The sequence below is a fragment of the Vigna unguiculata genome, chromosome 7 (assembly GCF_004118075.2).
Source record: "Vigna unguiculata cultivar IT97K-499-35 chromosome 7, ASM411807v1, whole genome shotgun sequence".
Classification (NCBI taxonomy): Eukaryota; Viridiplantae; Streptophyta; class Magnoliopsida; order Fabales; family Fabaceae; genus Vigna; species Vigna unguiculata.
The window spans coordinates 9016767-9031799 of record NC_040285.1 but is presented as its reverse complement, the minus strand read 5'-3'; the positions used below and the strand labels follow the sequence as shown (position 1 = coordinate 9031799).

The 15033-nt window shown below is 30.7% G+C and overlaps 1 protein-coding gene across 1 annotated transcript; it reads right to left on the bottom strand.

Annotated features, from left to right (window-relative positions):
- Positions 1-7042: 7042 nt before the first annotated feature.
- On the bottom strand, positions 7043-9139 carry LOC114189524 (transcription factor RAX2). The gene is made up of 3 exons (XM_028078115.1): positions 8751-9139; positions 8283-8412; positions 7043-8078 (listed from the first exon to the last, which is right to left on the bottom strand). The coding sequence occupies exons 1-3, from the start codon at positions 8884-8886 to the stop codon at positions 7394-7396; spliced, it is 951 nt and encodes a 316-aa protein (XP_027933916.1). The 5' UTR covers positions 8887-9139; the 3' UTR covers positions 7043-7393.
- Between the last annotated feature and the right edge of the window lie 5894 nt (positions 9140-15033).

Genomic DNA, 15033 nt, shown 5'->3' with positions numbered 1-15033 from the left:
CACTCAAGTGTCTGATCTCGATCCAAAGCACCAGGTTAACAATTTATTTCTCTTGGTCCACGTAAGGACAACTTATTAAAAATGCACAAGGGTTCTTCTCCCTCAAAAATGCAAAGTATAAGGAGGAGAGGCCACCCATCATCAACTTGAGACTCCCTATTCTCCATTGCAATTCTCATTACCATCACGCCAGTGCCCTCACCGGTAGTGCTAGAGTCGTTAGATCCATCGTCGCTATGTTGTCATCAATATCCCCCTCACGAGCACTATCTAGGTCACCTGAATGTGACTATGCCTTCCCCCTCACGGCATCGCGGACGGGTTGTTTGGCGTCGTCTTACCATTCAACTTCAACGAGAACGAGCACATTGAAGTGGAGCTTGAAGTGGCTGGCACTACAAACGCCACCGGAGATCTCAGCAACCCAAGAGGTCATGTGGAAAACTCGTGAGTAATATGAGTCATTCTCACATTCACCGTACCACCGTTGGCTCGACGTTAAGGTCATAGAAGGATACCAATTTCGTTCTTTCTTCTAAGGAAAAGAGTAATTGACTCACTCAGAGTGACCATGTTTCCAATTATTCTACTCCCACCCAAATCTTAATCATGGCTCTGGGTTAGGTTGTCTTGGTAGCAAATAGACCTTCCATAGGTAAAAATAATCGTGTCCATTGCAGATAAAGTTAAAAAAAAAAAAAGCCAAAAATATGTATGTTTCTCATTAGGCCCAAGTTATTATGATTTAAATTTCTCCAATAGGGAGAAATGAAAAATTTATGAACATTGGTATATTCTTGCATTTGGAAGGGAATATTCAAGTTTGATGTTTCTAACTCAATATAAGTACTTCTGTAGAAAAAGAACTTTGCAGGAATAAATAGTTTGATGGCAAGCTAATGAATGAAATAAAAAAGTTTCCACATTTGTTTGCAACCACGACCTATTTCCTTCTCTCATGGTGCAAAGTTGTGCATCAGAACAGGAAACCTTTCACAAGTGGAGAATCTGCCACAGGTCCTCCTCTCTCTTCTCCTCCATAGGGTCAAACGTAGGTGCACATATGTGTTTCAACACTACATGGATTTGCTCTTGTTCCACGTACAGATCCTATAATTCCTTTTTTTTTCTGGTAAATCCTTAAGATCGTAGGGAAACCTACTTGGAAAACTGATAAGAACATAAATTACAAAGGATTTCCTGAGGCGTGTAAAATCACTACCATTAAGGATTTATCCGTAGTATATGTGCAAACCCCCAGGGTACAACAAGAGCTTTTTGGACTTCTCCAAGATATCAAAACTAGTAAGAATTAGTCTCTTATAAAGCAAATATAAGTCCAGGATAAAATAGTAATAAGATGCACCAAAGAGAAGATAGGATGGGAAACTTATTGTGTGTGTTTTTCTTTTTTCAAGAGAGAGATCTTTTTTTTTTTGTGAAAGTATGACAGAAGCCACGTTGAGTGTGAAAACAATTTTTAAAAATGAGTAAAAAATTGTGCATAAAGTTCCTTGAAAATCCCTTATTTTCGTGGCATGTGGCATGGGATTAGGCATCACTTTTGGATGCATTTAAGATGAAAGAGAAACCTTTCGGAATACCCATTTTTTCAACAAATATTTTCCTTACCCACTCATTACTGACAGAAAGTTCAATGAAATATCAAAATTTGTTATTAATTTTCTTTAGTAATTGCATATTATTGATAGATTTTCATTTGTTGATAAATTTTGGTTGGTAAATTTAGTATTTCTAGTAGTGATTCAAATAATGCTAATTTCAAATTTTTAAAGTAATTATAACAAGTATACATGCATTCACTAAATCCCACCTTTCACTTAGTTGTTTAATTATGTTTCGAACTTAAAATCATAGCTTAATTATCATTTTGGTCCCCTAATTTGTTGGGTTGGTTCATTTTAGTCCCCTTATTATTTTTTGGTTCAATTTGGTCCTCTAATTCTTTAAAAGGTTCAATTTGGTCTCTGCCGTTAAGTCAACGTTAACACCGTCTCCGTACATGCCACATGTCATTTTGTGGAATTTTCCATTTTTTTTTATTTTTATTAAAATTTTTTAATTATTTAAAAAAAAAATAAACTGCCACATGTCACTTTATGGTTGTGACATGTGTCAATTTGAGATTTTTTTATTTAAAAAAAAAATACTGCCACGTGGCAGGTGACGATTGTGCCACGTGTCAAGCTAACATTCGTTGTTTTCAATTTAGTTCCTCTATTTGAAATTTTGATTCAATTTAGTCCCCCAATTTTTTAAAATGATTAAATTTTGTCCTCTCCAATTTGAGACCAAATTAATAATTAAGCTTAATTACAATTTATATATTCATGTTAAAATAATTTTTTACCATTTATACATCAAATCACTCCCTAAATACTCATGCTATTTCATTTCTTACATTTTTCACTTGTAATTTTATACACTTGAAATTTTCTATACATGTAAAAAAAATAATTTGAATAGTTAGATGGAGTAATTTAATCTATAAATATAATAAAAATTATTTTAATATGTATATATAAGTTGTAATTAAACTTAATTACTAATTTGGTATCAAATTAGAGAGGACAAAATTGAATCATTTTAAAAAATTGGGGGACTAAATTGAATCAAAATTTTAAATAGAGGGACTAAATTGAAAACAACCAATGTTAGCTTGACATGTGACACAATCGTGACCTGCCACGTGGCAGTATTTATTTATTTTTAAATAAAAAATCTCAAATTGACACGTGTCACAACCATAAAGTGACACGTGGAAGTTTAATTTTTTTAAAAAATAATTTAAAGAATTTAAAAAAAATTAAAAATTCCACAAAATGACACATGACATGTACAGAGACGGTGTTAACGTAGACTTAACGGCAGAGACCAAATTGAACCTTCTTCAAGAATTAGAGGATCAAATTGAACCAAAAAGTAACAAAGGGACCAAAATGAACCAATCCAACAAATTAGGGGACCAAAATAGTAATTAAGCCTAAAATCATAAACTTAAGGCTCTCTTTTTTTTTCTCTGAAAATTGGTTACTTATCTAAGTATTTGTAGTTTTTTTTCTTTTATCACAACAAGAACCAAGTTAAAAAAAAAAGAGAAAATGATAGCCATGTTCAATATCTTCAAATTAGGAGGAATCTTCAAATTATGAGGAACATTAATGTTAAATATTTTCAACGAATATTATCAATGGAAAATTCTATTGATAAATGAAATATCAAAATTTGTAAATAATTTCCTTCTTGCATATTATCAAATAATTTTCATTCATATGTAAATTTTGATTAATAAATATAATATTTCTAATAGTGATTGCTAATTTCAAATTTTTTAAGTAATTTTAACAAGTAAACAAAAATTCACTAAATCTATCCTTTCATTTAATTGTTTAATTACGTTTCAAACTATTCAAAAATAATAATTAAATATTCAAATATTTTTTTTGGGTATTTGATTAAATAAACTTTAAAAGTCGATTCTTTAAATGCTATTTTGTTTTCTGCTATTTAAAAAAATATAAAAATAATAAATAAATATTCAAATCATTTTTTTATCTTATTTGATTAAATAAACTTTAAAAGTCTATTCTGCTATTTTGTTTTTTGATATTTAAAAAAATTAAAAATAATATACAAATATTCAAATATTTTCTTGGTATCTTATTTGATTAAATAAACTTTAAAAGTCGATTCTTTAAATGCTATTTTGTTTTTTACTATTTAAAAAAATTTAAAAATAATAAACAAATATTCAAATCAATTTTTTTTATATCTTATTTGATTAAATAAACATTAAAAATCGATTCTTTAAATGCTATTTTGTTTTTCACTATTTAAAAAAATTGATAAATAATAAAAAAATATTCAAATCATTTTTTTATCTTATTTGATTGAATAAATTTAAAAGTCGATTGCTTAATTGCCATTTTCTTTTCTACTATTTTAAAAAAATAAAAATAATAAAAATTAAAATTTATAACTATATATGTCATCTTATATTTAGTATTTAATTATTTAAAAACCATTCCGATATTATAAATTTTTTATATTTAATTATTAAAATTAATTTAAAAATAATAAAGCTTAGAAATAATTATTTGGAAATATGTATGATGATTCAATCATTTTATTTTTTTCTAAAAACAATGCCTTTGACTTTTGGTACGTACTTATATCATAATATTTATGGAGAAGCTGAAGTACAGCCACTTCCATGTTTAATTCAAATACTAAAAAGTGAAGAATACAATAATTGACCTACGCAAGGAAATAAATACCAAATCATCGTGGCTTACTTACTTTGTACAACAACTATTAGAAGAAGAAAGAAAAACTATTTTTTTTTTCAACATTTTCACTCGTGTTCATAGAAATTAGAAACATGAAACCTGGATTCATAAAAAAATGAAGAAAAGAAAATGTGAGGCTGGAAAGCATTTTTGAAATTAATTTCATAAGAGGATATCATGGTCAAAAAAATTGCTCTTGAGACTACAAAAATTTAAGAATTCAAATATTTGACTTCAAATATTGATTATATTATTTCAAACATATTTGAAGTTGGAACGATAACAGATAAAAATTTCTTTAATTTGTTTTAGAGATCGTTATAGTACTTTAATAATCTCACGTCATTTAAAAATTGAAGATACATATTCATCTTTTAATCTATTAAAGCTTCTTTTTTAAAAATAAAATTGTAAAAGAATTTCAAATTAAAAAATAGATGATAATATTTTGAACGCAATGATTACTCTTATGTCAATTGTTGAGACCAAACCAACTAAGACTCTTCGTATTCAATAAAAGATAAATAAATTGAATAATATATATATATATATATATATATATATATATATATATATATATATATATATATATATATATAAAGGATAAAAGATATTACTTTAAAATATCAAGTTAAAAGCGTATATTTTGATATCTATATAAATTTATTTAAACTCGTCAATATCAAATCTCTACAATATCTATTTTTAAAGTAACCCAAGAAAGTAAACATAGTTTTTATTTACACGTTTTCCCACACTTTTGTAATATGTTTGTAGTATAATAAACACTACATATTGACCTTTACATGTAAAACCAATTTTCAAATATTTTTACATGTAAAACGAAAGGCACACTAAATTTTCTGGGTCATATCTCGTGGGAATGCACACAAAAATGGTGAAGAGGTCAATGCATGTTTTTGGCTTCAACTTTTCCATCACTCATATATCGTTGGGAAAACAAACTATTTTATTTATTTTATTGAGAACAAATGAGTTGCAGCCACCAAGCGATGACTTATCCAAGGCACCATTATCTTATGGCCATATATTTTGGAAGCTTTTGCCTAATCTCCCATAACTATTCCTTCTTCATGGAATGCATGCTTTAATTAAATACTATCTTTTAAATCTTTGTCCCCCTTCTTCCATTTCTTTATTATTGCCCTCACTTTCAAATTTGTTTGCGATTCTAGACAAAAGGGTTTTTTAATTGTTTAAATGAGGACGATGTGTGTGTCTTAAATTTTTAATCTAACCCTAAATAATTGAGTGTGTATCAAACAAAGGATATCAAGCATTTCACATCAAACAATTTATGTAAATGGTAAACCTATTTTTAAATATTTAATACAACTATTTATCAATACTTAAATTTAAAGCTTAAGTACTTTGTGCTCTACAATACCGAATCCACATAATAATAGTATTATACGAATAATATTAGCTTTTATAGTCTAAGATATTTGAGAAACCCGTGATGTAAAAAAAACAATAATTTTAATTAAATTGATTTACATATACTTTGATTTAAATTATTTTAGTATATATAAAAGAATAAATGAAAATAGCGTGGGAAAAAACTGTGAAGTAAATGTGACTTTTAAAATATAGATTAGGTTTCAATGTGCATTAAATTAATTAGTATTTTTTGCATTTAAAAATACAAATCAATTCAGTTTTTTTTTTCTTTTAAAATTAGTCAACTATAATATTTTACACGTTTTTTTACTGAATTAGTTTAATTGTGAATACTCCACTGCTAGGTTAATTAATTTCATAAAACAATGAAAAGGATTTAGACAGGGACTCGCGTCACTTAAAAATTGTTGAGTTATTTTTTTGGAGACCCAATTTTAGTCTTACAAAAGGTCTAAACATTACATTTTCTTGGACAGATTTATTGAAACACTACAAAAGGTCTAAACAGGAAAGTCTTTGCTCTGAATTTAATGAATTTATTTTTATTTTATTATTTTAAATAAATTTAACTGAAAATGAGTATTTAAAAACATGTTTCTTTTAGTTATTGAATGCATAGAGTATTGTCATAATAGTTTTTGAAATAACGAAAACGTTAATTTTCTTAACAAAAATCTAAATATATCGGAAAAATACATAATTTATTATTATAGTTTCCAAATTTTCTAACTTATTATCATTATAGTCTATAACAAAACCAACAGTAAATGTTATGGTCACTAACAAATTTCAACCTTTTGGATTTATTTAACATTTTTCTAATCTAAGGGACTTCCGTGATATTGTCTTATAAATTCAAGGATTAAATCGAGATTACCTTTTGTAATAAAATATGAAATTAAAAAATAAAATAATATAATATAATATTATGTTAATAATAATAATTAAATATATATTTATTAATTTAAAAAAATATTTTTCGTCTTAAAAAAACTAAATTATAAAGTATTTAGTTCCTAAATGTTATTAAAATCAATATAAAACATCATTATCAACCAACAACAAAAAACAAGAAGTATTTCTTACGTGACAAGTGAAGTTATATAGTAACTAAAATATAATCTTTATGTGTTGTTTATTTAAAAAATGTTTTACATTAACTATTATAAAAGACAAGGGCTACCTACTTTATAATTTAGTTTTTAAATAATTTTTTTTTTAATAATTTAAAGACAAAAAATATATTCAATAATAATAATATAGTAAAATCGTGATGAATAAGCTGAATGAAAAAGGTGCTTTAAGGTGCATGATTGGAAGAAAAAATTGTTACATAATATTAAACAATAGAAGTGGTGGATTGGTGGTGCAATCCTCTTACTAAATCTGGTGGAAGAAGGATTCAGGAGAACTCTACTTTACAAGGCTTCCTCATTTCCTTTGTGATTCATTTGTTATTGGACACATCCATGGTGATGGTGGGGTTAATAATGCCTGCACCAAGGAAATGATACAAAGGAAACTTCCAACATGTACTGTAAAAAAACTAAGTGGGCCAATCAAACACTACCTTTCCCACAAAACCATACACCAACTTCAATTCTCAATCTTCCCATCCCCACTTTTACCCTTCAAATATTCTTCATCTTAGCCTGTCACCATCAGTAGTACATGACCATTTCCCCTGTCTTGCTGTCATCAAACATAAAGTTGTTGCAACTACTTGTGCTTATTAGCTGTTTAATTTCTTCTAAACCATACTCTAATGGACTTTCCCCCCATAACTTACTTTCTTCACCTGTCCACCCACTAGTCCTACCACCATTGGAGCACACCAACTTTTGAGTATCTTCCACCTCACTAGATAGGTAACTGAGACCACCTATTTGGTCACCAAAACCTCCAACACCAACATATCCAAGTTCTGCTCCTTTCACATGATTCATCTGATTATTGTTGTTGTTGTTGCAGCTTCCATCTGAAGAAGAGCTGCAACTTGTTTCACCCCCCAACATAAACCCACAATTAACTTGGTAAAGGTTCTCAAAAGTAGAACAAGAGTTTCCACTCAGAAGACTTTCATATGAAATGGTCTCAGAGCCTGTGAAAGCCACATGGGGTTGATGGTTTGAGCTGTGATTGCTTTTTAGTGATAATGAAGATGAGGAGGAGGATGATGAGGGTGTTGAGTTTTGAAGCATGGATGAAAGGGTGGTAACTTGGTGAGGCTTTTTCAGTGCTGAAGGGTTCACTATTCCCATCATTTTTTTCTTAAGCTTGGTGTTCCAGTAGTTCTTGATATCATTGTCAGTTCTGCCTGGCAACTGAGATGCTATTATGGACCACCTGCACTTGTCACAATGAGTCCCCAAAAAAGAAACATGTAGCAGATCTAAAAGTACATGTAATCAATATCATGTCTACTTTGACAATTTAATTCCCAAGATGTGAAACCAAACTCTGATACATGATCTTTCATCATCTAGTCTATCAAGTATATCCAAGGTAGGTAAGAAAAGCACTTGAAATTAAGTGAAAGAAAAAGAATACCTGCTTCCAATGCTACCAAAGAGAGTACAGATTATTCTATCTTCATCTTCAGAAAACTCCCCATGCTTAAGGTTTGGCCTCAGATAATTAAGCCATCTGAGTCTGCAACTTTTCCCACATCTTTTCAAACCTGTTTGAGACAAATTATCAAACACCATCAGGAACACATGATAGAAGAAAAAAAATTGAACTTGGAAGAACCCTGTATGTCAACATATATTATAATTAATCACTCCAATCAAAGGTTTAAACTGTGATCACACTTGGGATTTCAATGTGTTCTTTGATATTACTGACAATCATGGACAAATGTGAGCAACAGACACTCCAAAAACCTTAATGTTTGGTCGGAATACCAGACCATTTTGAAACCTTAGGCCTAACCTCTGCAAACTTCATAGTTTACAAACTAAAACAATAAACTTGAGAATAAGGGGGAAAAGGGTTGAAATTGGAAGAAAATCTTACCAGCTTTATGTGGGAGGGAAATCCAGTTTCCACCTGTACCATGTTTCTCTATGAACTCTCTAAGCTTTTCATCTTCTTCAGGACTCCATGGCCCTTTCTTTACATTGGCCTTGTCACAACAAGGAGCTCTTCCCATCTCTCTCTCTTTTTCTCTCCTCACACTGACACACTTAGGAGGGTGGATTGAACACAAATTTGTTCGAGAAGAAATTTATACAGCTTGAGTCAACGGAGGAACAGGGTTGATTGATCAAATTTTCACCACTATCAAACTTCAAAACTCGTTTATAATTGAGTGACAGAAGTTTCCATCACTATATATTGGACCCTCTTGCAAAGTTTAAATTGGTCACTGCTATCACAATTTTGTATATAAAGTAGAAAGTCTGCTCCCCGAGTTGTGTATATAATAATTCATGGAAATGAATTATATATTGATGGTCTGCTACGTATTTTCAAGAGATGGGCCAAGCCTTCCAAAACAAATGTCAACTTGGAAGTCCAATTATAAGCTCTTTCTTCTTATCACCTCATGCTGCTTCCAACTCAAAGTATAACCATGTTTTTAATCAAGCCTTGGTTTGATAAAGTTTATGGTATAATTTCTTCAATTAATTTAAAAAAAAAAAACCTAAGAGTTATAAATAAATCATGCTTTTATAAACTTACTCAAATAAATGTTTTAAGGTTTCATAATAAAATAAGTTTAAACAAACTTAATGATAAAAGAGTAAATTGCAATTTGCTCCCTCTTGAAATATACTTAAATTAAATTTACTTCTCTTCTGGTTTTAAAATATGCATTTTATTCTTCTAGATGAATGGACATTATATTTGAGTTTGCTTTATTATTTTTCTACACAAATGAGCTTTTAAGAGATTTTCTTCACTTTGCATCTTATCGTTGACATAACTGACAACTAATTTTTAATATTTAGTATGTACATTGTGATTTTAAAAGATAAAATAAATATATTAGATAAAGTTTTAAAGTCAACATAAGAGGTATTTTGAATTTTATTCCAACGTCTAAAATATTAAAATCAAATATACCATTTTTAAAAACTAGTTGTCTTCAAAAGTTGTAGAAAAGACAAAAACATAGTTAGGAAACACATCTATATCCACCAATTTTCAGGGAATTATTTATATTAAAAAAATATAAATTTATAATGACATAAGAATATATAAGTTTTAAAATAGCTGTTTACCAATTTTTTATAAACATATCTTTTACGATTATTAATTTTGACACAGTTAAAATTGAACATAATTTACTATAAACTCAAGTCACCAGGTTGAACTCATGTTGAATTATATCGCCTCATTAACTCATAATAAAAAAAATAAAAAATAAAAAACACCTTAACCTAGCCAAATAACAAATCCACACAATTAAAAAAAAATGGGTGGGAGAATATATGATATCCATGAGTTTCAGATTTCTTCTTCAATTCTCTTTATCCCTTTTACTTTTTTTTTACTAAAAATTAAAATATCTCAATTCACAAGTTTTTGTTCTCCTATACTCTAGGCTTTTCTATTTTCCTCCACCAGGCATTGCACATTCTAACTCCAATTGTCTTACACTCCATTGTTAGCAATGTTGTAACGTCCCAATTTAGTAGAATAATTCTAATCTATAGAACGCCTCATGTTTATAGTATAAAATAGAGCACTGACATAAAGTATATTAGAATTAACCTTTTACAGTTATCCCAAATTATACTGGAATGGAAGCCCAAAGACACAACACAATGCCATGAAAAGAATCTAAACACATATTAGATTAAACTGGAAATTTGCTCAAAGAGCAAGAAACTACAAAATAACAATACACAAGAAGAAATGCTCAACAATGAGCAATAAAGGATCTAGGAAGCCTAACTACATCGCAACCTCCCCGCCAACATCACGATCACCAAGAGTCTCCACATATGCTCACACCAAGGATTTGGTGATCATCGCAAAAGAAAAAAGCCAAAGAAGAGAACAGACACAAAGAGAAAGGGTAAGCTAGAGTAAAAGCAGTAAGCACCCAAAACATGTGAAAGCAAACAATTAAAGGACTCTCTAACTCAATATCTAGATCATACTCTTGATACGAAATTCTAAAGGAAGTATGCACCTGTACTAGTTTCTAAACTCTGCAGAGTCTAGACGCAAGGGGTTATCACCCAACCACACACAGGGTTAATCCTCTAATGTCTTAGGCCTAATATGTCTCAAGACTAGGACCTCCTGCCATCTGCCATCTCACCACATAAATCATTCTGCTCTATGTGAGCGTGAACGATTATCAGAGTTCAGGATACCTTCCTTTATCTAGACATCTCCTATATCAAGGTATACACTAACCACCATCACCAAGATTTTCCCTTGAAACTCTTTTACCAACAATTTTCACATGTCATCTCAATCATTCAAGTCTCATGCCAATCCACCACCAACCAAACAAGTCATGTTTTCCATTTCATACTCAACATAACAAGATTTCATTTAATCTCATACTTTATAAATGCATACCATGACATACATATATCATAAAATAGTATTCATCCCAAATAAATGAGTGCCAACATTTAAGTACCTGCAATTCCATACAATCAAGCACAACACACAACCATAATTCTTACACCAAAATTCCCAAGAAAATTTATTATCACAAAACCAAAATCACTGCAGTAATGTTTGACACATTTTTCAAGCTACAGACATCTAATCAACGATCCAATCAGTAAAACCATAAAATAGCATGTTATGAAACACATGTCCAAATTTGAGCTCAATCCAACGGTTAATGAGTCGGGAAAATCAATTTTACTAAAACTGCGCATATCAGAAAAATACATAGTCGGCCAGCGACCAAGGCACTCGCCCAATGACCACTCGAAACTTCCAGAATACGAATAATAACGTCAAATATCACAGTTTCATGAATATTAGGACCCCTAACTTGGAAATACACAAAAAACTAACATTTTTCCCAATCTTGTCTCATATTCCACAAAACACTAATCACATAAAATAGAAATAACATGAAACCCTAGCTTCCCTTACCTTAATGAGACTTAGCTAAACGAAACTGAACTTTAAGGAAGAGCACCATAGCTCCAGGAACAAATTAAGGAGCTGAAATATATCGACACCTGAATCAAAATAGAGTTACAAGAATGAACCCTAAGCAGGGCCACCACCACACAATTGGAAGAAGGAAGGTTGAGATCTACTTACATGGAGATATGAGCTCAGGCAGCTTCGAACAGGGACGACTCACTAGCTACGAGAGGCAAAAGCTGATGCCCTAATAGAGCTCTTACAACACTACAAGGGAGGGGGAGAAACTGTTCTCTATAAAAAGTGGTAGAATGAAGAGTAAGTGAGTGTGAGAGGGTCTTGGGGGTTCCAAAATGGGTTGAACTTGGGCTCTTGAAAAGCCAGGCGCAATCCTTCCTTAGGACAGAATGTAAAATAGAAAAAAAGGAGTCTCACAAATGTCGAACACTACTAATTCAACACTATTACAAAAGTACAACAAAAGATGCAGAGTGTAATAGAACCATAACAAACTCTATATTATTTTATTATCAGTTACAAATGAAAGCCACTCCTCATTATAGAAAGAAGTAGGAATGTGTACTGAAAGCAAAGGAAATATACTGAAAGCATAGCAAGTGTAAACAACGTGATGTAAAATACTGAAAATTGTCCTAACTTATTCCAGTTGTCCTATACACTAATATCCCCCATAAACTCAATGAGGTGGAGAAATACAAGAAAAATCCACTACATTGAGTTTGGAGCATAGGAACAAGAACTGATAACCGATTAAAAGAGAGGGGTTTTGTGAGCGCATCAGTCCATTGATTTGCTATAGGGATATGATGCACATGAATCTGCTGAGATAAAACCTTTTCTCTAATACAAAAAAGGTCAATTTCCATAGACTTTGTTCGAAAGTGAAGAATAGGGTTGTGAGTGACAGGTACAACACTTTGATTGTCACATTACAAAGTTGGAATGGAAGTAGAAACTGAGAGTTCTATAAGCAAAATTTTAATCCAAGTAAGTTATGCAGCAGCACTGGCCAAACACCAGAATTCAACTTTTATAGAGGATCGTGCTACCACCAATTGTTTCTTTGACCACCAAGATCCCAAGTTGGGACCAAAATAAATGGCAACACCATATGTGGAATGTCTATCATCTATATTAGAGGCCCAATCAGAATCACACAGAGCCTTGATGAAGAAGGATTGAGAAGAAGAGGTAGCCTGAAAATGCAACCCATATGCAGAAAGCCTTTTAAATAAAGTAGAATATGTTTCACAACGACCCAATGAGAAAACTTGCTCTAAATACCAAATGATATGATCCAAACTAGAAAGATGTAATCTTTCCTAAATATGAATATATTTTGTAAAGAAACAATCAAGAATAAAGAACACGAAATAAGACAGAGATGGAATGCGCTACAATCTAGTAGATTGATAAGCAAGGAAGATTCAACACAAAGAGGTCCTTTTTTGATAAGAACCCAGTCAAAAACATATACGCCACAATCAAAGATAGATAAGTCTAGACGCCACAATCCAATCCGTGATTGATAAGTCAAGATGCCACAATCGAGATTGATAAGTCTAAGGTAGATTAACCATAAAGATCCTTGTCTTTGATAAGAACCAGATAATATAGATGCCACAATCAACAAGATTGATAAGTCAAGGAAGTTTGCCACCAAAATCCCTGCCTTTGATAAAAACCTGATGCCTAAGCTAAGAAGAAAGAAAATATACTCTTTAACAAAATAAAATTCATTATATGACTGAAAAGTGATTACTTTTGTTGTAGGCCTATGTATTTATAGGCCTTAAATTAAAAATAGAAAAACTGAATTTTGAAACGGACTTGTGGTCCATCGCCCAATGTCTTGGACGCCTAGCAACCAATGACATGCTCTCTTCCAACGACTAGTGACATGTTAGCCCAACGACTAGGGATGTCAATGGGGTGAGTAGGGCACGGTAGTAGCTCCCCCATATCCCGTTGGATAAATATTCACCCAATAGTCGTCTCTATATCAATGTGGGTATCTGTTATGTGGGTACCCACATTTGTTTTTAATCTCCACAGATATTCATGGGTACCCGCGGGTATTTATAAAAAAATTAATATTTAGCAACATAGGTTAACCATAAATTCAAAAAAAATGTAATCCATAACATTCATAAATTTCAAATAAATCCAAAATAACTCATTTAAATAGCGTTTAGAGCATTTACAAAAAAAAATTGTATTTATAACCAATTAATAAAAAATAACTCATTTAAAATCAATATGTTAATATTTTTTAAATATTTTTTTTTAATTTAAATTAAACTATAATGGATACAAGTATCCACGAGTACGAATACTATGATACTTGTACCTGTCTCGTTAACATGTGGGTATAAACAATACTTGTACACGTTATCCATATGTATCCATTTTCAATATCTATTTCCTACCCGTTGCGAGTTTTATCAATGGGTACCTATGTGTATGAATTTTGTTGACATTCCTACTAGTGACTAGTGACATGTTAGCCCAATTAGTCCTTAAGTAAACTATAAGATATGATCTTCACGTTCTTTTAATGTTAAAAACTACTCCTCAAGTTCTTCTTGTATATGTTTAGGAGATAATGCTCTATCACAATTATTGATCAATTTCGTGCAATACAAATCCCACAAAATACAAGTAACCCTACTAAAACTACATAATGAAAAATTTGGTCAACATCAATTAAGCAAATTCACATCATTGATTAATAGATCATTTCAAAATTGATACTAACCTAAAATCCCTCATATCAAATACAACTTCTTTGAGTGAGGCTTACTCATAATATTATCCATCACACCAATAACATCTTAAAGCCACCACATATGCATTAATTTATTACAAATATGTCAAAAAGTCCAAAATTAATTATCAAATAACGTTATTTGTACCTACCAACCAAAAGGTCAGGAAGGTAATTGTCCTCAATTATATCCTTAATAATGTTAAACTTGAAAGCTTTCAGTGGAATACTTGGAATTAATTGCTCTTTTATGGTTGTTGCTCCTGTAGGCAATAACTTAAAAGGGTGATCGCATACCTGATATTGTCCTTGGTTGGTTAAAATTTTGAAATTATGCATTATATAACTCTTCCCCTCAACCAACTTATCTTCCTACAAACCCAAATATTCCTTTTTAACCTTTATAGGAATTACATTACCCTGACCATGAAAGAAATA